This window comes from Salminus brasiliensis, chromosome 18, assembly GCF_030463535.1.
Source record: "Salminus brasiliensis chromosome 18, fSalBra1.hap2, whole genome shotgun sequence".
Classification (NCBI taxonomy): domain Eukaryota; kingdom Metazoa; phylum Chordata; class Actinopteri; order Characiformes; family Bryconidae; genus Salminus; species Salminus brasiliensis.
The window spans coordinates 8,531,343-8,557,824 of NC_132895.1; the positions used below are offsets into that span (position 1 = coordinate 8,531,343).

At 42.0% G+C, this 26,482-nt stretch overlaps 1 protein-coding gene across 8 annotated transcripts in view; it reads left to right on the forward strand.

Annotated features, from left to right (window-relative positions):
- The window catches only part of LOC140539822 (probable E3 ubiquitin-protein ligase HERC1), an 86,055-nt gene extending 77,512 nt beyond the window's left edge, over nt 1–8,543 (forward strand). For all 8 annotated transcript variants that reach the window (XM_072662608.1, XM_072662613.1, XM_072662607.1 and 5 more), the window contains exons 75-83: nt 134–272; nt 481–647; nt 1,872–2,041; nt 2,626–2,791; nt 3,200–3,276; nt 3,845–4,097; nt 5,187–5,339; nt 6,143–6,448; nt 7,130–8,543. In XM_072662608.1, coding sequence (XP_072518709.1) covers nt 134–272; nt 481–647; nt 1,872–2,041; nt 2,626–2,791; nt 3,200–3,276; nt 3,845–4,097; nt 5,187–5,339; nt 6,143–6,448; nt 7,130–7,315 — 1,617 coding nt within the window. In that variant the 3' untranslated portion in view covers nt 7,316–8,543. The remainder of the gene's footprint in view (nt 1–133; nt 273–480; nt 648–1,871; nt 2,042–2,625; nt 2,792–3,199; nt 3,277–3,844; nt 4,098–5,186; nt 5,340–6,142; nt 6,449–7,129) is intronic.
- The last annotated feature ends 17,939 nt before the right edge of the window (nt 8,544–26,482 follow it).

The following is a 26,482-nucleotide window of genomic DNA, read 5'->3' on the forward strand; positions in this document are numbered from 1 at the left end:
TTGTGAATTCAGACTGAGGTCCCTAACCCAGTTGGGATGGGCGTGGTTACATGCTGTACATACATTGAAACTTACTCCTCTTGTATGTAGTGTAGCTCTGATAGCAGGGTTGGTTTTTATGATGTGTTTGTAGCTGGGTCTGGGTCACTCCAGTCCAGTGAAGGAGCCCACGCTGGTCACGGCTCTACAGGGAAAAAACATCAGACAGATTTCTGCTGGCCGGTGCCACAGTGCTGCTTGGACGACACCATCTTTGTCATCAAGGACTTCAGGTACACACACACACACACACAAACACACACACACACACACACACACATACAAACACTGAAATAAAGATTTTCTGTAACTGTTTGACACTGAATCGGATATTTATTTAAATTAATTTAATATCTGAGGCAACAAATGCAGATACATCATAAAATAATAAATCTGTTTTAAATCTGTCTTATGTATTTATTGATTATATTCTGTGTGCAGGTTCTGCAGGCCTACAGCTGGGTCTGCCCCAGTCTATCCCCCCTCAGTACAATGCCCTGAAGGACTGGAGCCCTGAGACGTTGGGCACACGTCTCAGAGTGTTGTACCACTTCTCTGACCTCATGTACAAATCATGGAGGCTGCTTAACCTGGACCCACGCAATCAGGTGTGAAAGACCAGTTCTAAGCTTAATACTGACACTTTATGTCCACATCCTACTCACTTTTAATCTCCCGTGTGAAATGTTTCCACTGAACTGTGAACTTTAAAAACCCTAGTAATATGGTATATGTATAGATGTGTACAGAATGATGGACAAAGCTATAGACTTTCATAATAACAGAGACGTTTGTATAACTTTGAGAACTATGTTATAATGAAAGTAACAATATGAACTCAAAAGGTGATAAAATCTTATATTTAACTTTACAACATTATTTATCATTTAATAAAAGTAATCTTTATTACATATACTATTCCATATATTTTATAAATAACACATCACAATCTACAGTATTTGTTACTGAAAATAAAAATCTTAATATGACAAATGATTAAAGGAAAAAAAAATCAGCAAACATTTGTTTTTTTTTTGTTTTTTTTACTTTTACGACTCATTCAGCCAAGACACATTTGATGTGTGATGAGCACTTCTTTAGATTATAATAGGAGAGTCTAGACTCACTTTGCTAACAAACATTGGATTTAGACCATCACCAATGTCATATTGTTAAATACTTACCAAATAATCATTAATTTGCTCTAAAAATGTAAGTAAAAGCTATGTAAACAAGTAAAGAATAAATGTTTAGTAAAATAATAGTGATGGACCTTATATTAACATGTGAAGCTAAATATTTATTTTATGTTTGTTATAGGCTAAAGTAAGTCCTACCATCTTCTGAACCACTTTGATTTGTCTGTGAAAAACAACTGAATATTTAGATGCATTTTGATTGGGCTGAAAGACAATATTGGTGTAATATTGGTGACAGTCAAAATCCAGTGTTAGCTTAGCGTCTCCTATTCTAAACTAAAGAATCAAACATACCGAACATGTCTTGACTTATTGACTCCTTCTGGGATCAGTGATAGATCATGTTTATTGGATTTTTATTCAGACTATTCCATTAAGAAAGACAGGCGTAATCTTATAGAGTAGATGAGCAGACCTGCCCTGATTTTTTTTTTAGGATGTGTTAATTTATTCTCAGTACTCTCCACCACCTCAGCTTTATTTCCTCTGTGTCCTCCACCCTTAACTCTCTCTAGTGTTTCAGACATGTGGATGTTTGCACTTGTTAAGTGCTGCTCTTTCTGTCTGCTGAATAATTGATCAGTGTAATGCAGTGGCTGGACATAACCCTGGTGCTCTTTGGCCTGTGTCCAGGTGCCTGCATCCCGCTACAGTTCGGGCACAGCTGCCATAGTGCAGGGTCAGCTCCGAGGACTGCTGTCCCCCAAAGTCAACACATTGCCCCTGGTGCGCTCCATCGGCCGCACCATGACCCAGGGCAAGACTTACGGGCCACAGATCACGGTTAAAAGAATCTCCACTAGGTACAGTCTGCTCAGCACCGATTTTCACACTCCTCATAATGGGCTCTATTTAACAATCATTCTTAAGAACAAATGTCTTGCACAGTTTTCAAGAAGATTCTGACATCCACCAGTGTTTTTTTTTTATTTGGGATATGTTCAGCTCACAAGGACAATGGGATCCATCATTGTAAGAGCAGAGCTGTGAACAGTTCTGTGCTTTATAAACACATCATGAACCTGATGTAGATTTTTGTCAGGGCTCTTCTTAAGAACCAAATGTAAGACATTTCTAAGAAAGGTATTGGTAAATAATGTTCAATGTTTTTAGACCAACTTCTTATGTTTCTTGTTTGAATTATAAATACAAAGTCAATTAATTATTAAGTATTTTATTTATTTAATGGTTTGCTGATTGGGTTTGCTGTAAGGGTGCACGTGTGTTCTGTTTTGCTTTTCTTATCTAAATGTTTTTTGTTCAATGGACTTTACTGCAATAATATTTTAAATACATGCCCATGCGTCATTAGATCATAAAATGTGTTGGTTAATAAAGTGCCTTTTTTGATGAATCAAATTTTCTCACTTGGTCCTCCAATCCACAGGGGGCGCTCCAGCAAGCCCATCTTTGTGCAGATTGCTAAGCAGGTGGTGAATCTGAATCCCACTGAGTTGCGACTGCCCTCCAGGGCCTGGAAGGTGAAGCTGGTAGGGGAGGGTGCAGATGACGCAGGAGGTGTGTTTGATGACACCATCACAGAAATGTGCCAGGTTAGTCTGACTCTCCCCGCTCTCAGAACTCACTGTGATTACTGATATAATGACACTTTATTGAACTGCATATAATAAGTAGAAAAAATGTAACACATTATTGTTATGCTTATTAACTATTAGAAGTTAGGGGCAGACTGCTTACTTGTAATACATGAAAAATGTCATCGCTTTCACACAAAAACGGCAAAAAAAGATGAAGGTTAACATAATTGACCAGAAATGAAATCTTTTCATATTGACTTCCATTGAAAGTTAAGAAGTTTTTTTTATCTGCCATTCTGGAGATGCAAGGTATTTGCCCGACAGCACAGATAATTTATTTTTACAGTGCAGTTGGTTTATTATACTAATTTCTATGTTTCTTTCGGACTGGCTTTTTACCCTCTCTCTCTCTCGCTCTCTCAGGAGTTGCAGTCTGGAGTCGTGGATCTGCTCATTCACACACCCAACAGTTCTGCAGATGTGGGCAGTAATACAGACAGGTGCAGTTTCTACACATACACACGTAATGTGTGACACTATGGTTCATCTGTGGAATACTCAATAATTATACTTTTCATTTGTGCAATAATTTCAGCAGCGCAATAATTGAACTGCCGTAGACAGCATGTTCTATTTTTATGATCACAGTTACTTCCACTTTGCTGCTTTATTATATTCACATAATTTATAAACATGTACATTTATTTTTTTTGTTTTTGTTTTACATTATTACATTTTTTTAAATTTTATTATTATGTTTATTCTTACACAAACGGTTGCAAATGTAACAACTGCAATTTTCCTCCTGGGATTAATAAAGTATTTCTGATTCTGTATTCACTTACGCAGACATACACATTTAATTGATTATACACAGGCACACACACACACACAAATTTAGTAAACTCATTTACCCTATGTTTAAATTACGCACTGTGTTCTGGGTAGTTGTATTTGATGTTTTTTAATTAGTATTTTATTAGTACATTTAAAGTGTACACTGTTTTCTGGTGATACTGTAATGTAATTGCTTCTTCTGTGATCCTGTGATGTGATTTGCTGTGGCAGGTTCTTGTTGAATCCTGCGGCTGTCTCGGACGAGCACATGGTGCAGTTTCGTTTCCTGGGCATTCTGATGGCTGTAGCTGTCCGCACCAAGAAGCCTCTGGACCTGCACCTGGCCCCCTGGGTGTGGAAGCAGCTGTGCTGTATTCCTTTGGGGGGTGCGGACCTGGAGGAGGTGGACCTCCTTACCTACCGCTCACTGCAGGGCATCCTGCACCTAGACAACAGCAGCATCAACGAGGACAACTTCACAGTGGTGAGCCTGAGGCACCGTAAGGGCTTTTAAATTAGGCTGGGATACTCTCCTACAGTTTATACACTACCCGTCAAAGGTTTTAAAACACCCCTAATATTTTCAGAACTCCACTGTCAGTGCTCCATAGTCCAGGTCCAGCTGAAACTAAGAAGCTCTGCTGCTACAAGGTGCTGTTGTGTTAGCCACAACAGCACCTGCATGCAGTAAATCACTATTTTTAGTACCAGTTTCTATAATCAGACTAAATCTGATCTACATTGGAGCTTTGGAGTTTGGAGCAACTTTTTAAACAGTTTTAAACTCTATAGTGTTAAATATCTTACTGTCCAGTCTGACTGACCTACCTGACCATTCGGCTCCTAGTTCCTTTACAACTTTGCAGTCAACGTTAAATCTTCCCAAATGGATCTAATGGGAAAATATATTCGTATCATTACAGAACTACAACAAACTGGGTGGTTTTTGGCAGCAAGGACAAAACCGGCAGAAATTAGAGCACCTAACACTCTTTTCCTGCTGCTCTCTCGTAACTCTAAGCTAAAGTTTTCCTCTTCCCCAAACTTTCCAATCCACCTTAAATAATCCAACAATTGAAACGAACTCAATGAAACTGCGGCACCATTTAAGGTGGAATGCAGAGTTGTTTTGGTTGCTAACTGTTAAAATAAAGCTCTGTTTAGTTTTCCTCACTAGAATAAGGTCTCAGATTAACTCTGTCTGGGGAAGCTTTCCAAAAAAATTGAAGTACGCCTGTAGCAGCCATAGGTTAATATCTATTAACGGAGCATAGAGGATGGCAGATTGCACCCTGCTATAGTGAACCTAGGGATCTGAAGTGGATCGGAACATTTAAAACTGATACCCGATCCATTAAAAAAAATGCCTGGATCGTCCTCGATCTTGAGTCACTGGATCGGATCGGGGCATCCCTAATTCGTAACATTGCCACAGTTTTCCACAACAGCAATACTTCATATATTCAAATATCTATGGATTTCTCTCTCTCTCTCTCTCTCTCTCTCTCTCTCTCTCTACCTCTCTTTCTCTCTACCTCTCTCTCTCTCTCTCTACCTCTACCTCTACCTCTAGATGATTCCTCTGGACTCGTTTGTGGCCCACAGCGCTGATGGGAAGTTGGTGCCTGTGGTCCCGGGTGGGCATAACCTCCCTCTGACCTTCACTAACCGAAATGAATATGTGGAACGGGCACTGGAATACAGACTGCACGAGATGGACAGACAGGTAGAGCCCTCATGATCACAACAACATGCTACAAAACACCCTGGCTCAGGACAGTGGCTTTCTCTCTCCTAATACTGAAAAATCCCACATGCTGCAGATTTGTCTGTTCCTCACTTCTGCCTGTACAGTTCATTTAACTCAGCGGGTAATTAATCAAGACCTTCCTGAGGGGAGTCAGGAGTGTGTTAGCACAAAAATGTGCAGTTCATGGCATCCCTAGCAATAAGAATGAGAAAGACAGCCTTATGTGACAAATATCGATATAATATATTTTATATAATATGGGATTTTTTCATCTCATTCTTACGTTATCATTTAGCACAAATGGTTATTTAGCCTGTGTCTGTAAATGTTGGATTTTTATTTCTCATTTTTTATGTGGTTTGGTTTTCATTGTGCAGATATTCTACCACAGCCATGCAGGTTTACTATAGTCAGTATATGTGCTGCTGACCGTTTCCCTGATATTACTTGCATAGTGTCTTTGTTAATGTTTCCAGTGGAAGTGGAAGATGTTTAATGCTATTATATAAACTATCAATTACAATCAAAACAGCATTATGGGAGAAGAACTCCCTACTCCCCATAAGTAAGGAAGTGTAATTCTTGCTTCCACATAATTTGGTGGCATCTTTAGTACCTTAAAATACTTATTTCGTTTAGGCTAATATACCTAACACTAATGTAATAATGGAAGCTCGTAGCCCCCAATTAGCATTGTGCAAATGAGTACCATTTAAATTTACCATGTGAATCAAAATTTCGATGAAAAACTGTTTGTTTGTGTGTGTGTATGTGTGTAGGTTGCAGCGGTGAGGGAAGGCATGTCCTCAATCATCCCCGTACCATTACTCTCTCTTCTAACGGCGCGGCAGCTGGAGCAGCTGGTTTGCGGCCTCCCTGAGGTTTCCGTGGAGATGTTGAAAAAGGTGGTGCGCTACCGCGACATCGCTGAGAGCCACCAGCTGATTGTTTGGCTTTGGCAAAGCCTCGAGGAATTCACCAACGAGGAGAGAGTACTGTTCCTGCGCTTCGTCTCCGGACGCTCAAGGCTGCCGTCCAACCCTGCTGACATCACGCAAAAGTTTCAGATCATCAAAGTGGATCGGGTAAGACTGAGCTTCTGCATTTACTGTAGATGATGTTTGTCAACACCATTACTAGAGACGTATTTGGTGTCTGAAGTTTGCTTGCTTTGTTTTGCACTGTAGCTAACAAGTAATAGAAGCTTAGAAGCACCCCACTGATGAGCAGTATGTCAACTGCATGCCTAAATCGTTCAACAGTGGCATCAATATATAGTGAGGAAAAAGTGAAATACAGTGAAATGATGAGGTGGGGTGGTTATCTTCCAACATCCTGACCTCACTGATGTTTATGTTACTGAATGCAATCAAATCCTCACAGCAATGCTCCAAAATCCAGTAGAAAACCTTCTTTCCTGGACAGTACTCCAGTCAGTTACTTCAACAAAAACAGGATAAACGGTTTTTAATACCCTTGGTTTTGGAAGAAACAAGGACTTGGCAGGTGTCCCAATACTTCTGTCCAAGTACTGTAGATTATGTATTTCATACTACTGCAACCCTACCTTGTGGACATGTTGTCCCCATTATACCACACACCATGTATTCTCTGTAAATTCTCTGCCCTTTGACATCCGTACTGTTTTTGCAGCGCTTTCCTTTTAGTTTTTCCTCCCTGTAGTTCAGGCTTTGCTTTCTGTGAGATCCAGTAAATTGTCTGTAATTCAGATTAATTTGGTTTGTCTGTTTGTGTTTCCCCTCCAGCCTGTGAACGGGCTTCCCACTGCCCAGACGTGTTTTTTCCAGCTGCGTTTGCCTCCCTACACCAGCCAGGCAGTGCTTGCTGAGCGTCTGCGCTACTCCATCCACAACTGCCCCTCCATAGACATGGACAACTACATGCTGTCCCGCAACACGGAGCCAGCCGACGGCTCAGACACTGAATACTGACCCTCTCGTCTCAGCATGAACAGCGTTACATCTGGAAGAAAAAGAAAAGCACAAAATATGTTTGTTGTGGTCTGTTTATTTTTTTTCCTCTCTCCGAATGCCTCTGGCTACTTTCTTCCTTTACTGGTGCAATACAGAAATCTCACTTCCTGTGGTACAGGCCAAGAGTGCTGAAGCAATCCACTATTTATTTTTATTTAATGTCTCTGCTTGGTACAGAATATAAGAAAAGGTACGTCTTGGCTGAGAAGACTTTAAAAGAAGAAAAACAATAAACACGGACTCATCGAAAGAAACTCGTAAAATGCATTAAAAAAGCTCTGTGCCTGGAACGAGTCGAGTTAGCGTCAGCTGACTGGAAGCGAACTGATCAAACTGGGGAAACGTGTAGACGGGTGAAGTTCTGAAAGCATCAGGCAGCTTCCTAATCCCAGTTTACGCCAAAGGCTCCTCCACCGCTGTAACATAGGTTTGTCGCAGCACCGCGTCGTCCAGACTCTGTGATAAAATGCTAGGGGGGAGCGTTGAGTGAGTGAGTGTGTGTGAGTGTGCGAGCGTGTTTGTGTTTTAAATACTGGGCGACAAAGTAAGGCTTCCCAATACATTGTATATCGAATGAATGTATACCTGCAAATGCCATGCACATATGCACTCGGATGCATTTTTTATTTGCCAAATAGTGTAACTGCTCCTACATTACATAGGATTCGATAGAACTCCTGTTATTTATTTATTTTTGTTTGTAGAATTACATGCTGTGAAATGTGTGGGTGTGGGTGTGGGTGGGTGTTTCTTCAGGGAGGGGTGTGTGTGTGTGTGTGTGTGTGTGTGTGTGTGTGTGTGTGTGTGTGTGGTACACCTTACTGCTCAGCTATAGGTCATTATTGCGATCATGAGGTCTTGGCTTCATGCCTCAGTACTGTAAGTAGAATGTGTTTGGACTGTTGTAGGAAAAGCCTTTGCTGCTCTGCAGAGGCTTCGAGGACTGCTGTGTGCCGTGGTTTACAGTATTGATAACTTATTCTCCTGTTTTGTTCTTTTGTAAAAGAGGATTCTTCTTGACCCAAGGGAAGTCTTGTCTGTGGTCAGTTCCACCGTGGTTGAGGCCGAAGGAGCAATGGATGTTGTAATGGTTTGCACTTCAGACTTGTATGCATTGTGCTTAACTATTAAAAAATCCTGTTGATGATAATATTAAAAGATTTAGAGCTCCTCTATCTGGACAAAATACGTCTTTGGCTGTTTTTCTTTTCATCTGCAATTTTAGCATAAACGCAGGGGAATCTTTATTAGACCCCAAATGTCCATATTGGCAAAGCCATGATTGCTCAGAAAGATCCAATTTTTTCATAATACACAGCGCTGTAAATTGAGACTGGGCAACCCCAGACCAACGTTATCTTTTAAAACATGTTATATGTTTAGATATATTTTTAATTCTGATTATACTCTTACCTCTGCACATGTACTGTCTCCTTAAAAACATACTGCCTCATGTGACTCCACCCCATCCGGCGTACAACATGGAAGCAACATAGGGGGAGAACTCCAACACCTAGCCAACTGAGCAACTTGCCATGTCTACCAACACTACACTTTTGCCCTCTCCTGATTTCTTCTGTTTTACATATTTGTCACACTAATTTGAAGGAAAAAGCAGGAGTAACATAAATACTTCCACAATAAGCACCTTATACCAGCTGTCAAACATGGTGGTGGTACTGTAATGTTGTATGTATGCTTTGCTACTTCAGGGCCTGGGCTACTTCCCGTAATTCTGCTCTCGACCAGAAAATCCTGCAGGTGTGTCCGGTCATGAGTCCATGATCTGATTTTTTTTAGTGACCAGTCAAAGGTCTAATTTAAAATAAAGAAATTGAGGCTCTGAGTGACTCAGCGGTCTAACCACTGTGGCCCGGGCTGTGATGTCAGGTGGGTAAACTGGCAGTACCAAATTGTGAGAAAGGGGGAGGGGGAAATCAACTGAAAATAGGTGAAGCGAGGTTTTAATAAGTATAAATGATGCAGATTTGTGATGTTTTATTAAAGATCTAACATAACTGTTCGAATCTGTCTTCCAGTGGACCTTTCCTGAACAAATAAGAACAAATGTTACTATATATTTTTTTTCTGATAGCAGCACTATGATGTTTTAAGTTAAAATGATGCAATATGGTCAAAAGTATTGGGACACACCATAATCAACAAATTCAGGTGTTTAATTCAGTCCCATTGCCACAGGTGTATAACATGCATAGCAATGCAGTCTGCCTTTACACACATTAGTAAGAGAAGGGGCTTTTGGTGCCCCAGTACTTTTGTCTATACATTGTAACTCTGTGACCCAACTTGGAGCTTTACTCACTTCAAGTAAGTCAAGCAGTTCTGCTGATCACTGCTTTACACTCTATACTCTAGCTGTCTACAGTGTGCTTCAGCTGAAGGGGTTATTTGTATTTCTCCAGTAGGTGAGGAGACGAAGTGGCCTGAGGAAACATTTCTGTTTTCTTTCATTGTATACTCCATGCACACCTCTGAATCCCCAACTCTGACATCTTTCAACACTGTAGCTCTGTGTTTAGCCCACGCATTTGGATTAAGCTGCTGCAAAGAGGAAAACAACACTCTGCCCTTTATATAAGGTTTTCCTCTCCTTTTCAGGGTGGTGTGTTCCAGAGAGCTATTCTCTAAACTAATGTTTTTGCCTTTTAGATTCAACTGGATTCAACTACTGGATCATAACACATCTTAAGAACTACTGATTACATTTCCAAACAGTATTCATGAATGCAAAGAGGTGGTGTAATGTCCTCTTGAATGGTAATCTGTCAAGTGCTAGGTTGTGTTAAGTCTGTAAGGCCCTCCCTTGAGATGCTTTGCCAGGCCTTTACTGCAGCCGCCTTCGATTGCTGCTTGTTTGAGTTTCTTTCTGCCCTCAGTTTTGTCTTCTGGAAGTGTCTTTAGAAGAGCTGCTCAGTTGGGTAACTTGGTGACTTGGCCATTCAAAAATGGCTTTCCATTTCTTTGCCTTTAGAAGCCTTTAGGTTTCTTTCACAGTCTGTTTTGGGCCCGTCTATATCCATCTATACTGTGAAGTGCTGTCCTGTCCTGTGAAGTGCTAGCCAACCAACCATGCCCATGCCATAGCAGTGCCTCCGCCATGTTTGAAAGATGATATGTGGTACGCTTTAGACCATGAACCCTTCCTTTTCTACTTGTATGTTTCAACTGCTTGTCTGAGAGTGGTCCACCACCCCTCCAAAAATAACTGGTCAGGGGTGGTCCTGTGGAGATCCCTTTCCAGTGATGAGGGGTTGATAACTCTACACTTTAACTGAAGAACATCAGTTCTTGGGACAGAGTACAACTGTATGGTGGGTATAGTATGGCTCTCTGATAAAAATGGCCAATGAGTGTCGGTCAAAAGGTAGGTGGACTGACTACACGTCATTTGGCACGGTGCCAAAGCAGCCAAATTAGACAGTTCCATAATTAGATCTATTAGCATAATTAGTGCGAATAGGTAGAAGTGTGGTAGTGCGATGTGCTTCAGCAAACCCAGGGTAGTCCAGCAAAGCAGGCAGCCAGTCTGTCCGTCCTCTGCATGCAGAGTGATCTGATGAGCAGAGTGGCGTTTAGCTTTCCTCCCCGAGATGCTATCATTTTGATAAATTGCACGCGGCAGCAGTCCAGCGAGAGCGGGGGAAAGTGATGGTGATAATCAGTATCCTTGACTTGCTCCAGTGAGTTATGGAGGGAGGTGAAGCCCTCGGATGATGACTAAGAGGGGAAAAAGCTAGAAAGAGAGAGAAAAAGACACATTCTCCAATCAGAGAACACCGCTGAGGAGGCCGTGTTTCTGTCATCCTGAACTCAGGGGGGGCAATCTGAAGAGCCCCGTTATTGAGGATTCTGTACAGACAGATGGGCTACTCTTAAAGAGTACCGCTTCTCTTCAGAATGTTCTGGAGGATTCAGAGTCAGCGCTCTGAAAAAAATTAGCATTTTTTGAAGCATGTCTCCTAAAGTAGCATTAAGCATAAATTACACTGGATTCTGAATTCACTGAAATGAGGACAGTTTGAAAGAATCGGTTCTGCACGACAATCATTGACCAGTCCAGTGATTTGTCATTAATTGGCGTTACTACTTGGATTCAAATGCTTTGCTGTTAAGAAAGGCCTGAAGTATGTTTCCTCCCTGGAGATGCTCTACTATCCCCTTACTGTAAACACCTTCAGTTGCTGCTTGTTTGAGGGTCTTCCTGCATTAGTTTTGTCTTCAGATTGACCCACCACCCAAATAAGACCTGCTCTTTGTTGGATGAAAGGAGGCTAACAAAGTCCACACAGAAAAGATGGACTACAGTCTGTAATTACAGAACTACAGAGTGCTCCTAAAGAGATACTATAGCTCTACTAGATATACTGTTATGGTGTTAATGTTATGGCTGATGTGAGTATGTAGATTTTATTTTGTCTATACTGGAAGAATATCTCTAATAGAAGCCCAGACGATGGTCTCCTCTCGGCCTTGCTGTATATGTTGGTTAGATTTATATTTAGAGCTGTGGTGCTCGCGACTATCTAGGCTACAGCCCGTTCTGGCCACTAAGTCAGCATCCGTGAACACATTTCTCAGACCTGCTTGTTTTTCAGTGGAGGAACAATGGTCGACCTTATTAAGCATCTGTTTAGTGCGTGTACCTGCGTACGATTCAGCAGGCTCGCAGCTGCTCCAGGATCAGTCGAATCATCAGCTTTGCGCCAGTTTTATAGCTTCATTCATCACCGCCGGCAGGCACACGTTCAGAAAGGGCACTGGAGAATGTCAAACTGAACATTAGTGCTGAGTCTGAAATGCTAATGGAGAATAAACACCAACCGGAATTTAATACGTTTTAAATCCTGCAGAGTGGATTCAGTGTTTTAGCTGAGATGTGGGGATGCTCAGGTTTGGGTATCTGAAGCAGTAGGATAAAAGTTGTGCATGTTAATGTTATGGTGTTGAGTAGTCGTATGAATGGTGGTTTGAAATTTAGCCCCTTCAACTTCTACCACAGACAGGTCCTCTTATTTGGAAGGCAGATCTTTTGGTGTTGTGTTCATAACACTGCTGTTGAAGCGAAATCCTCTTCTTCTTCCAGTTATTGTGACGCCCTCTAACTGAGCGTATTGCACTACTCATTGTATGTCTAGATCAACGGATTCACTGTAGCAGTGGAAGTTCTAACACAAAGTAAACAAACTGACCACCCCCATCAAAAGCATACCACATCATCTATCAAACATGGTGGAGGCAGTGTTATGGCATGAATGGACTGAAACTGGGTCGCTGGTGTTTATTGATGATGTGACGGCTGATAATAAGTAGTAATAGGGTGAATTTAGAGCTGTGCTTTGTGCTCAGATTCAGTCAAATACTGTAAAAGCTTGACGGGACAGATGCACAATTACGAAAATAAGATGTCCATCCTCATTGTTTACAGGAAAATGAGGTGGATAGCTTGCTTGTTTTGGGCTACTTTGGGAAAATGCACTTACTAAGCACTTTTTAGCCTCTAGTTAGTTCATGGAACTAATGGGGAAGACCTCCAAAGGTAGTAGTGGCTCAATAAACACTTATTAGCTAGTCGTAACTGCCAAAAGTCATCTGATACAATCTAGAACCTTTGTGAAGCCAATGTTGTTAATAGGTCTGACGATTATGCACTAATACAGGTCTTGGTAATAACACTTAATGCACACCAAATGACTTGGGTTTTATTGAACAAGCAATACAGCCTTCTCTAAGCTCCAGGCAGTCTTTACATTGCAAGCGTATAGCTTGGCACGTGTGGGGGTAGACAGGAATGTGTCGATAAATCAATAACTTACTTATTTATTTATTTTAAAGGCTTTATTTAAGGACTATTGATCACATATCTTGGTGAAAGCCTTGTACAGAGTAGCCCATTCATTATATTGGCTACAACACCCATTTGCTGTCTTGAATGAGATAAAGCTGTGTGTTTAAGGGCCTGTGCAGCCTGTGTTGTCATTATTGGAGAGCCTTTGGTGCTGTAGCAGTAGTGAAAACACTGAGCTGCAGAGCTTTCTGATTGGAGCTGTGAGTGCAGGTATCTGTCTGTTGTCAGCGAGTCCCTTCCCTGCAGTGGCGTACGGCTAGCGTTCCTGCAGAGGCGATTAGACGGCACTCTATCAGGCTGAGGTAGAGCCACTCTGCTGTACTGTACAATACACTCGCTCTGACACTCTGGCCTTCTGGCTGTGATTTAAAAACTCACCCCTCATGAATAATTCACAAGCCAGGGAATTCAGAGCGTGAGCGATGGACACTGTGCCAATCCTCTCCTGGCCAGGAGGGGGCAGTGTGGTGACTGGGATTAGGCCATGCTCTGTCTGCTTGGTTTTCTCCCTCGCAACACAAGGTTAGGAACCTAGCGTCCTAGCCCCCTGCTGTCCCTGCTGTGGAGCACGAACTCTCTTAAAGGAATAGCTTAGCTAAATACGCTAATGTGACTGGCAGTGAGCAGTTTTCCACAGTCAGTTAGCAGTATTTCATGGCATTTTCACTGAACCATTCTTTAATAGCTCATCCATCCCTGCTTCATCTGAGCAAAAGGGATCTTCTATGTCCCTTAGAATGGAAGAGATAGGCAGAGAAGCAGAAGAGAGAGAGATGTTTAAAAGGAGCTGGACAAAGGAGATGTTAGAGAAAGGAGATGTTAGAGAAAATGGGCCCCTGTTCTGATCAGAGTTTAATATAACTATACAATCTGGACTGCATATCTATATTTTTTAACCCTCCAGGTTGATAGAAGTGCTACGCAGACTTTTTCTGGGAACAGGAGAGCCACCTTTAGTCCCTCAAAGAACCATTTGTTAGAAAAATGTATATTAATATACATATATATTAATATACATATATATATATATATATATATATATATATATATATATATATATATATATAATATACATATTATACCATTTAAAATTGTTAAGGAACCTCTAAGTCAAGTGAAGCTTCTTTAAACCTTTAAAGGGTGAAAAATGCACAGTTTTAGTATCATTATATTATTATTATTATTATTTAGTCTAACTCCATATTGTGATGAGGGTATTACTCTTGGATTCATTCCTGAGATGAATGACAGGTGCGTGTTCTGACCTCTGCTGACCCTGTGCTTCCCCTGTCAGACGGCCTGATGTTGACAAATGGCTCTCTAGGTTTTCGTCAGTGTCTGTGGCTCATTCTCTCCACAAGAAACCTCATTACCTCACACACCCTGAGCCTGGGCTACATACCACAAGCTGATTTCAGCTTAGTGGGTGAGATATATATGCTTTTGCATGGATGCAGTAGCATACCAGGGCTAGTAGATCAGCCATAACATTAGTACTGCCTTCCTAATGTTGAGTCTGCCCCCTTTGTGATCCTTTAGGTGCTGTGAGTTGTGAGGTGGGGCCTCCATGGATCACATCAGTGAGTCTCAGTTCACTGACTGTCCTTTCTTGGACCAATTTTGGTAGATACTGACCATTGCATAGCAGAAAAACCCCACAAGACCTGCCTGATGTGTTGAAAAGGTTCTGACCCAGTTGTCTAGCCATCACAGTTTGGTTCCTGTCAAAGTGTCTCAGATTCTTATGCTTGACCAATTCTCCTGCTTTTAATGCACCACCTTTAGGGACTGACTGTTCACATGCTGCCTAATATAACCAAGCCTATGGCAGATGCCACTGCAGATGAAGATCATCAATGTTTCTCGCTTCACCTGGTACTAATGTTATGGCTGATCTGTGATATTACAAACTGATATAACAATGCATTGGTGAGTCAACAGTGTGCATATTACCTACATTACTACATATTTCTGTTGATTGGTTATATTAATAAAAACAATATTTTAAAAGGCCCACATAACTTATCTGGACAAAAGTATTGGGACACCTGCTCATTCACTGTGGAATGGTGGACAGAGAAAGAAGTCCAGCGGAGAGCTGAAGGAGCCCTGAGTTTGTGTCTGGACCCACAGGTTTGTCAGGTCCAGCTTGGTGTACTGTGTGCTGTGAGCCGGTTTAATCTGCCTACATAAACCTGGTGGCTGTGGGCAATTCTTTTAGGGGTCCTAAAGGTGGGTAGCCCCCTAGCTAAATTACAATTGGAGGAGATCGATCTGACTGTGAGGTAAGCATGTATATATGCACATACACACACAACATCATATATACTGACTTTACTGTCACTGACTGACATGTACATTATATGGACAAAAGTATTGGGACACATGCTCATTCATGTTTCTTCTGAAATCAAGGGTATTCCAAATAATTTATCCTGTTTTTGTTGGAGTAACTGTCTCTACTGGGCAGAGAGGAAGGCTTTCTGTGCATTGCCCAAAAGTACTGCTCAAAAGTACAGCTCAATGTTGGGGGCGTTATACCCATCTAGTATCACACACCTGGCATTAAGCATGGTGCCAACAGGTTTATGTTCATCTGCTCTAGAGGGTCCTATTGTATTAGCAATACTTCTCTGCAGGGACTAGACAAGCTGCATGCGTGCATTTGCACATCTGTGTCAGCAATGGGTGCAACTTAGAGCATTAAAGCAGCTGAATGCATTCATTAGAAGGGGTGTCCACAAACTTTAGGACATACAGTGTAGAAATCTTCTCTGGGCCTCTAAGCCTCACTCAGGAGTAACTTAAGAGTAGTAATGCTTTGGCAGGCTGACGCTGTTTCATCTGTATCACGAACATTTAGCGACAACGTAAACACTCCTGAATCATCCCTCTTATTCAGATCCCAGGTACGAGCGTCTGATGGTGTGATAATTTAGTGATTAAGGCGCTCTTTGAAGAAATCCCAGTTGGGAACAGTTGTAGAGAATGTTTTATTTTGGTGTGCTAAATGTCAGATGTGATACCGTTCTAGACTAATTAACTCCCACAGCGTTAGACTCGGTTCCTCCGGTCCTCCATCTGATCATCCTACATCTAACCAGAGCTGGTAATGAAGGGTGTTTTTTTTTCCTGATGTGTTTAATATTTGAAAAACACTCATCGAAGGAAACCTTTCTCTTGTAGCTCTTCTCACTTGGTTGAGTGCAGTGCAGACTGAATGTGTTTATGTGATGTATTTCACTGCCTGGACTATACTCTACAGAGAATACACCTAGATATGGCATTCCTGAAACATTTACTATACTATACATTTACATTTACGGCATTTAGCAGATGCTCTTATCCAGAGCGATTTACAAGGTTACTCGTATTACAGAGGTGGGCCAATGTAGTGTTAGGAGTCTTGCCCAAGGACTCTTATTGGTGTAGCGCAGCATAGTCACCCAGACCGGGAATCGAACCCTGGTCTCCCACATGGTGTTGTTGTAACACAATGGTAGGTGGTGGTGTTATCTGTTGCGCCACACCAACCACACTATATTAACTGTTTATGTGCTGAAGAACTCAAGCATAAGGGATAAAACATGCCCTGATCTTTCTACATTCCACATTTTGTGTGACCTAGGCTTGGAAAACGTTGATGGTATCTCAAAATCACGACCTGTCTGATGTGTCAGATTTCTGTTCTGTCTGTCTGTCTAGGACATGGCCAAACGAGCTCATTCCCCCATGTGCATTTAAGAGAGCCACAGGGTGGGGGCGCTGTAAGAGCTCACTGATTGATGAGGTCACTCTGAAAACAGGTGGGTAAAAAAAACAAAAAACAAAACAAGCCCACTATAGTTTATCTACAAGTTTATCTACTGCTTCGGCTACTACTGGCTTCGGCTGGAAGACCAAGCAAGCATGCAAGCCTGGAAAGAACTAGCTAGGTTCATGTTCATCAGGTTTATGTTCATCTGCTCTAGAGGGTCCTATTGTATTAGCTGTACTTCTCTACAGGGACTAGACAAGCTGCATGTGTGCATTTGCACATCTGTGTCAGCAATGGGTGCAACTTAGAGCATTAAAGCAGCTGAATGCATTCATTAGAAGGGGTGTCCACAAACTTTAGGACATAGAAATCTTCTCTGGGCCTTTAAGCCTCACTCAGGAGTAACTTGAGGCTGACGCTGTTTTATTTGTATCACCACATTTAGCAACAACATAAACACTCCTGAATCCTCCCTCTTATTCAGATCCCGGGTACGGGTACTCTCTAGCTAGTCTACTTAGTGAGCCTGAAAACAGCGGAAAACACTCCACTTGACTCCATGCTCTCAGATATGAGGCTTTCTCCTCTAAACGGGTGTGGTTTGAGCCTGAGTTTGCTGGCTGGATCACGGCCTGTGCTGTGGGTGGTGTCTCTGTGCTAAGCCTAGCTAGATAATCAGCAGAACAGGCCTCATTTTGCCTTTCCTTTACTCCAACACCAGCCGCTTGACACGTGTTTTTAGGGTCAACTCTCAGAAGTTGCAACAGCAGCTGCTCTGGGCTGTAGCTGAGCTAGCTAAGCAAAGGCTTGGTACCTTAGTGAGTGGCTACAGATCCAAAATCACAGGCTTTACTTGATCATTAGTCACCGTTAGCCCGAATGCTTGTGGTCTAAATGTTTTTAAACGTGGGCTGTTGGTCAGCCAGGCCTGAATTTGTGGCAAGATACAAAATAATATCCTGCTAGCTAGCGCTAGCTTACTAACTGAGCTAATCGTAACCAGCGTCTCTCCTGATTCAGAGCCGTTTAATGTTTGTAAATGTCAAATTTTTGTAGAGTGGTTGATTTAAAATTGTGAAGTGTTTACTTTGTCACCCTGTGGTCATTTTAAGGTTTTAAAATAAGGTGGTGCTTTATTGCAGGAGTCCCCTGAGTATTACTGTGGGACTGTAACAGTGTGAAAACGGTGGACACTGCCCAACCCTAGCGTGGCCCATTGGATTTTATCTGGTAGTAAAAGTAATTAAATTTCTCTGTTTAGGATCTTTATTTATTTATTTGTTTATTATCATAATCATCATTATTATTATTATTATTAATGTATTTAATTGTTATTAATGTACTTCAACCATCAATCATCTGCACACATTACTGATGCAGCCCGAACCACACCTCAACCTAACCCTAACCTAACCTACTACACCTCAACCAACCACACCTCAACCTAACCCTAACCTATCCTACTACACCTCAACCAACCACACCTCAACCTAACCCTAACCTAACCTACTACACCTCAACCAACCACACCTCAACCTAACCCTAACCTAACCTACTACACCTCAACCAACCACACCTCAACCTAACCCTAACCTAACCTACTACACCTCAACCAACTACACCTCAACCTAACCCTAACCTAACCTACTACACCTCAACCTAACCCTAACCTAACCTACTACACCTCAACCAACCACACCTCAACCTAACCCTAACCTAACCTACTACACCTCAACCAACCACACCTCAACCTAACCCTAACCTAACCTACTACACCTCAACCAAGTACACCTCAACCTAACCCTAAACTTCACCTACTACACCTCAACCAACCACACCTCAACCTAACCCTAACCTAACCTACTACACCTCAACCAACCACACCTCAACCTAACCTAACCTACTACACCTCAACCAACTACACCTCAACCTAACCCTAACCTAACCTACTACACCTCAACCAACTACACCTCAACCTAACCCTAACCTAACCTACTACACCTCAACCAACCACACCTCAACCTAACCCTAACCTACCCTACTACACCTCAACCAACTACACCTCAACCTAACCCTAACCTAACCTACTACACCTCAACCTAACCCTAACCTAACCTACTACACCTCAACCAACCACACCTCAACCAACCACACCTCAACCTAACCCTAACCTAATCTACTACACCTCAACCAAGTACACCTCAACCTAACCCTAAACTTCACCTACTACACCTCAACCAACCACACCTCAACCTAACCCTAACCTAACCTACTACACCTCAACCAACCACACCTCAACCTAACCTAACCTACTACACCTCAACCAACTACACCTCAACCTAACCCTAACCTAACCTACTACACCTCAACCAACTACACCTCAACCTTACCCTAACCTAATCTACTACACCTCAACCAACTACACCTCAACCTAACCCTAACCTAACCTACTACACCTCAACCATCTACACCTCAACCTAACCCTAACCTACTACACCTCAACCTACTGCACCTCAACCTAACCCTAACCTACCCTACTACACCTCAACCAACTACACCTCAACCTAACCCTAACCTAACCTACTACACCTCAACCTAACCCTAACCTAACCTACTACACCTCAACCAACCACACCTCAACCAACCACACCTCAACCTAACCCTAACCTAATCTACTACACCTCAACCAAGTACACCTCAACCTAACCCTAAACTTCACCTACTACACCTCAACCAACCACACCTCAACCTAACCCTAACCTAACCTACTACACCTCAACCAACCACACCTCAACCTAACCTAACCTACTACATCTCAACCAACTACACCTCAACCTAACCCTAACCTAACCTACTACACCTCAACCAAACACACCTCAACCTAACCCTAACCTAACCTACTACACCTCAACCAACTACACCTCAACCAACTACACCTCAACCTAACCCTAACCTAACCTACTACACCTCAACCATCTACACCTCAACCTAACCCTAACCTACTACACCTCAACCTACTGCACCTCAACCCGACCCTAACTTTAACCTAAACTTAAGCTACTACGCCTAATGCAGAAACTGATGCACGTAGGGAAGCATAATCTAGCTAAGCTCAACCAAACAGCTTTTTAGTTGTTGTTTAAAATTCATATTTCAGAGCAATGAAAAAAAAAAAGCTCAAAGTTTAGCTTCAGAACCACAGAAACACCCCATGGAAACAAAAGGTGCTATAAATGTAAACATTCATTTCACTAAATGTCAGTTAATAACTATTTATGATTGGCTTTTACTGGTTGTTTAAATGTTTGTTCTTTTAATAACAAAGTATGCAAAGAAAAATGTTTATAGAGAAAAAAGTGGGGCGTCAGTAATCTTCATGGTATCGGTGCTCTCTAGTGCATCAATGCAACACTACTTTTAACAGCCAGATAGTCAGATTCTGTTTCTCTGTGTGGGTTTAAAGAGAGATTATGCCTCAGAGAGTGGAAAATAAAGAGAGTCCCCTGGTCTCATTATTTTCTGTCTTATTTGGTTCTCTTTGTTTTAAACATGACTGTATAACATGATTTTATTAGTGGCGGAGGCATTTGCGTCACAGGTATTATGAGCCAGTGAATGGGATAGCCCTTCGTTTGACGTCAGCTGCAACAAATACAGACGCCGCACAACAAATCAAAGTGTTTGCAGCTGGAGATGGGGAAACTTTCTGGAGTGTGACGGTGCTTTGAGGAAGGCCTTGGCAGCAGCTGTAGATCGGGGGGGAAATTATGGTTACATTTATTCAGTGAGTGGCATTTTAATGGCGTTGTGCCTCTCTGTGTGTTGAGTGCTTTTACCTCGACCAAAGTACGTATATATGTGAGGAAAATAATCTAGGTACTTAGTCTTCTCTGAGTGTAATTACATTCTGTACTATTGGATCACTTTACCGTTTCCACTTTCTCACTTAGATGCATCAGCATTTTAGTTTTAGACTAAAAAAAGAGCCCCTAAAAAAACCCCAGTTCCTGTGCTTATCCATTTGTGTTAATGATTTGACACTCAAGCTTCCTAAGGCTTCCAGTGAGGAGGCCTGAGGTCAAGGTTTGCTCTAGAGCAGGGCAATATGGCACACATGTTATCCCAATATTTAAAGACGTTGTTTACGATATGATATTTATCTTAATATGTTAATATATTAAAATGCACCATCAATGTAAAAATGTAAGAACTACTATCCAAATGCCAGCCCATATGGAGTACCCTGATTGTTGCGCAAAATACACTGCACTCTGTTCAATTAAATAGGACTAATTGCACTTTTTGTAATGAAATGTGCAGTTAATCAGTGCTGCTTAAGCACTGATGATATCCACTATGTAATCCTAAAAGCATGGTGTGTACCACGATAACATAATTTATCATGATACGATAAAATATTGTCATATTGCCAAGCCCTACTTCGCTCCCAATCCTTGTCTCGGGCTTCTCATTGGGAGACCTTCCCAGGCAGGAGCCTGCCTAGAATCAGGGAGCCTAGTCCGACAAGATGAATTGACCCACATGATGACGTGATCAGATCATCAGGCCTCATTCAACAATTATCTTCCGTAGAATTTTCCTAAATTTGGTAAACAGGAAAGTCTAGGTCAGGTTTTAGGAAGTTATTTCTTCTTGAGAACAGTCGGTGAATAAGGCCCACTGTCGTGGTGTTGATGTCTTGACTTGAGCTGATACTGGACCTACTGCTCTATTCATTCGTCCTATCCTTAGACAAAGTAGCACCGTTTAAAAATAAAATGATGAGGCAAAAAAGACCCGTACCGTGGTACAGTGATCAAACTCGTACCTTAAAACAAACAGTGCGGAAACTAGAGCGTAAATTGCAGACGACCAAACTAGAGGTGTTCCACTCTGCGTGGAAGGACAGTCTTTGTCAATATAGAAAGACACTCATTAAAGCTCACTCAGCGTATTTGGCCTCGCTGATTGAGAAAAACAAAAACAATCCCAGAGTTCTTTTTAATGAGATCTCTAAACTTACTAAAACTCAGGCAGATACTCAACCCCAGATTCCAGCTTCTTTAACCAGTAATGATTTTATGGACTATTTTAATAATAAAATAGAAAATATTAGACAACAAATCCAACCCTTATTAAATCAAACATGGCCGTCACCTGGTGGAGCTGCTTTAGAACAAAACTTAGTTGTGGAACAAAGGCTGGAAGCCTTCTACCCACTTCCACAGCCATAACTAGAAAAAATGATTTCCTCACCTGTACACTTGACCCAATTCCCTCTAAAATACTAAAAGAATACTCCCCATTATAATCAGACTTATTTTAACAAATTGTAAACTCATCCCTTAGCTTAGAGCATGTACCCAAAACCCTTAAAATAGCCGTCATAAAACCTTTATTCAAGAAACCAAATCTTGATCCTAGTGTATTGTCTAATTACTCATCTCCAACTAAACATTTATATCTAAGATATTAGAAAAAGCTGTGGCCCAACAACTCTGCTTATACCTGAGTAAAAATGACATGTATGAGAAATTCCAACCTGGATTCAGACCCCATTACAGCACAGAGACATCCCTAGTGAAGATTATAAACGATCTCCTTCTTACCTCTGATCAAGGCTATGTATCTTTATTAGCCCTACTAGACCTCAGTGCAGCCTTTGATACAATAGATCATACTATATTACTAGAAAGATTAGAGAAAATGGTTGGAATCACAGGAACAGCCCTATCATGGTTCCAATCATATCTAACGGGACGCTATCAATTCGTAAAGATAAAAGATTTATCTTCAAATTACACAGAAGTAAGATATGGAGTTCTGCAAGGCTCAATTTTAGGACCACTACTATTTACATTATACATGTTACCACTGGGCTTAGTTATAAGCAGACATGGGGTTAATTTCTATGCAGATGACACACAGCTCTATATATCAGCCAAACCTGACGATAAATTTAGATTACAGAAAATGAAGGACTGTGTAAAGGATATAAAACTTCCTTCTCCTCAACAGTGACAAAACCGAGGTTCTCCTTTTAGGTCCAAAAGACTCTAGATATAAACTATCTGACCTATTGTTAGACTTGGCTGATGCTTCCATTATTCCTGGTCTAGCAGCTAAAAATCTTGGCGTCATATTCGACTCAGATTTGTCATTTGAGCAACATGTAGCTAATATTAGTAGGACAGCCTTTATGCAGCTTAGGAACATTGCCAAACTAAGAAACTGCTTATCTCTACAGGATGCAGAAAAGCTAGTACACGCTTTTATTACCTCAAGGCTAGATTACTATAATGCACTTTTGTCAGGTTGTTCCAGCAGGAACCCCAATAAACTTCAGCTGGTGCAAAATGCTGCAGCCAGGGTCCTTACTAAAACTAGAAAATTTGACCATATCAGTCCAGTTCTATCAGCTCTTCATTGTCTCCCAGTTAAATTCTGTATTGAATACAAAATTCTTCTATTAACATATAAGGCCCTACATGGCCTCGCTCCTGAGTACCTGCAGGATCTTATTGTATATTACGAACCATCAAGACTACTTAGATCTCAGGGTGCTGGCCTCTTACTCGTGCCCAAAATTCAGAAAACCTCAGCAGGGGGAAGAGCCTTTTCTTATAAAGCCCCCCAACTCTGGAATAACCTTCCAGATAATGTTCGGGACTCAGACACAGTCTCAATCTTTAAATCTTAGCTGAAAACTATGTTTAGTTTAGCTTTTGGTAATTAATGTGTCTTAGATAAAGGTTGAAGGTCCAGGGGTTCGCGGACCCAGGGAATTGTAGTACACTGAGATGCTGGAGCTGTCGTCTCGCTGCTTACACGCGATCACTCAGGTTTGTTGACGGTGGAGCAGATAGATGCTGGTGTTTTCAGGGTGCTCCCGTGTCCGTGTTACCTTCTGGCTTTCTCCTTTTAATTAGGCTGTTATAGTCAGACCTGCCGGAGTCGTCAGACATACTCTGATGCTGATGCTCAACATTCTCTGCCCTCCATAAAATTCCTCTCAGAACTAACTTTCTCTTTTTACCTTCTCCGAGTAAATGGCCACCCAGCCCGACCTACTGGAAGATTGCCCGCTGAGGTCCCCTCTACCTGCGTCAAACCAGCTGCCACCTACCAGTCCGGCCAGCAGGCCCCTCCACCCGCCACCACCCATGGCCCGCCTGCCGCTGCTGCCTGTTTGGTGGCCGTGTTGAAACCTAGATGGACTCGTGTCTGTCTGACACTATTAATATCACCACTATCAACTTTCTGTTGTATCTGCTTTGGTAATTTTTATCATTAATGTTTAAATAGTCTGGCCAGAGGAGGACGGGTTGGGTCCCCCTTGTAAGTCTTGGTTCCTCCCAAGGTTTCTTCCTCCAGCTCTGAGGGAGTTTTTCCTTGCCACTGTCGCCGTTGGCTTGCTCACGGGGGGTCTTTGATCCTTCATGTTATTTCTTCTTTCTTCTCTGTCTCTGTCCTTTATTAAGTACTAATTATGTAAAGCTGCTTTGTGACGACAACAGTTGTAAAAAGCGTATACAAATAAATCTGACTTGACTTGACTTGACTTGACTATCCTCCTATTCCTGATCAGGGTCGCAGTGGGACTGCAGCTCACCGAGAATCATTGGGCTCAAGGCGGGAATTCCTGCACAGGGCAGCAGTCCGTTGCAGGGTACTACACATACCCATTCACTCACACACTGGAGCCACTACTAACTACTACTACTACAAAAGACACTACATGTCCAAATGTTTGTGGTGTCCCAATTCTTTTGTCCATATAGTGTAGACTCAGACCAGATTGCAGTTAAGAACTTCAGTGCCGTCTCTTTTGTTTTAGAGGAAATTGAGCATATCAGTCCTACTCTGGACTTCGTCGCTGCTCTTGTCCTGGGAGCCAGCAGGCTGAAATATGGCTAGCTGGGTGACTGGAAGGCTAATAAGCTAATGGAAGTTCACCTGAAACAAGGTGAACTCCCCGTGCCCCCTGACCTCACTCTAATCCATTTTGTGATGATCGGAGTTCAGCAGCATAGTCAATCATGGCGAGCGTGGTCACAGAAGTTTGTTTTTAGCCAGGTGTGCATTCACATACACCATACGGACAAAAGTATAGGGACACCTGCTCATTCTCTGTGTCCTCTGAAACCAAGGATTAAAAATAGTTGATACTATCCGATAGTTGCTTTTGTTGGAGTAACTGTCCAGAGAAGACTTTCTGCTAGATTTTGGAGGAGCATTACTGTGAGGACTTGATTGCATTCAGCGACAAGGATGTTAATGAGGTCAGGATGTTGGATGATCACCACCCCACCTCATCCTCAACTCCTCATCTCATCCCAAAAGTACAGGATGGAGCACCACCATCCATCATCCAGTAGTAATTTTTTTTTCTACAGGGACTAGGCAAGGTGTGTGTGTGTATGTGTGTGTGTGTGTGTGTGTGTGTGTGTGTGCATTTGCACATCAGTAATAGTGATGAGTGCTATTTAAAGAAGCTGAATGCATTTATTAGAAGGGATGTCCACAAACATTTGGACATGGTGTAATTATAGTAATTTTATGACTATAATAGTATTGCGTGGACTAAATTTCATATTATTTGTCAATATATTATATTTCCAATGTATGATAAAATACACAAGACTAATACAATATATCACAGTGTAAAAATACTGTACGGCTTCAGGGAAACACCTGTTAAACTGGATTATTTAAAGCAAAAGTGAAATTGGATCTTTTGCAGCTTCAGCAGCAGCAGCCCATTCTGGAGGCAGAAAGGAAAGCACCAGGGGCTGCACACTTGGCACTGGCCTTTTCTTTCTGAAAGCGTCTCTCTCTCTCTCTCTCTCTCTCTCTCTCTCTCTCTCTGTGTGTGTGTTAGAGTGGGTTGGTCATCAGTCACACTGTTGCTCTCTGGCCCCCCTCTGGTCATTTGCTTGGTTATGGTTTATATTCTGAAGCATTAGCCAGTATCTGCGTCAGTATGGGAATTTATGAGTTGGTTGAAGCAGCACGTGCCGCTGCAGCACGGCTGATCGGTCAGTGGGAAAGTAACGATTACTCTCCATCTAATTCCCCCCTGCCCTCACTTACTCTGATCAGTGTAATGAATAGCTTGGAGTTTCTCACATCCCTTCTCCCCATCCTCTCTCTCTCTTTCTCTCTCTCTCTCTCTCTCTCTCTCTCTCTCTCTCTCTCTCCCCAGTTGTCTCTCTCTGTCTTGCTACCGGTTTATTCTCTCTCTCTCATGCTTGCTCGCTCTCCCTCCCTGTTTCTGTTTCCTCTCATGTCTCTCTGTCTTTGTGTCTCTCTATCCATCTCTCTCCCTCTATCGTTACACTCTCTCTCTCAGACACATTCCTTATCTCTCTCTGTCTGTTTTTGTCTCTCTGTCTCTCTCTCTCTCTCTTTGTCTGCATCTTTCACTTTCTGTCTGCTCACCCTAATATCCATTGTGTGTGATTATGTGTGTGTGTGTGTGTGTGTGTGTGTCTGTGTCATA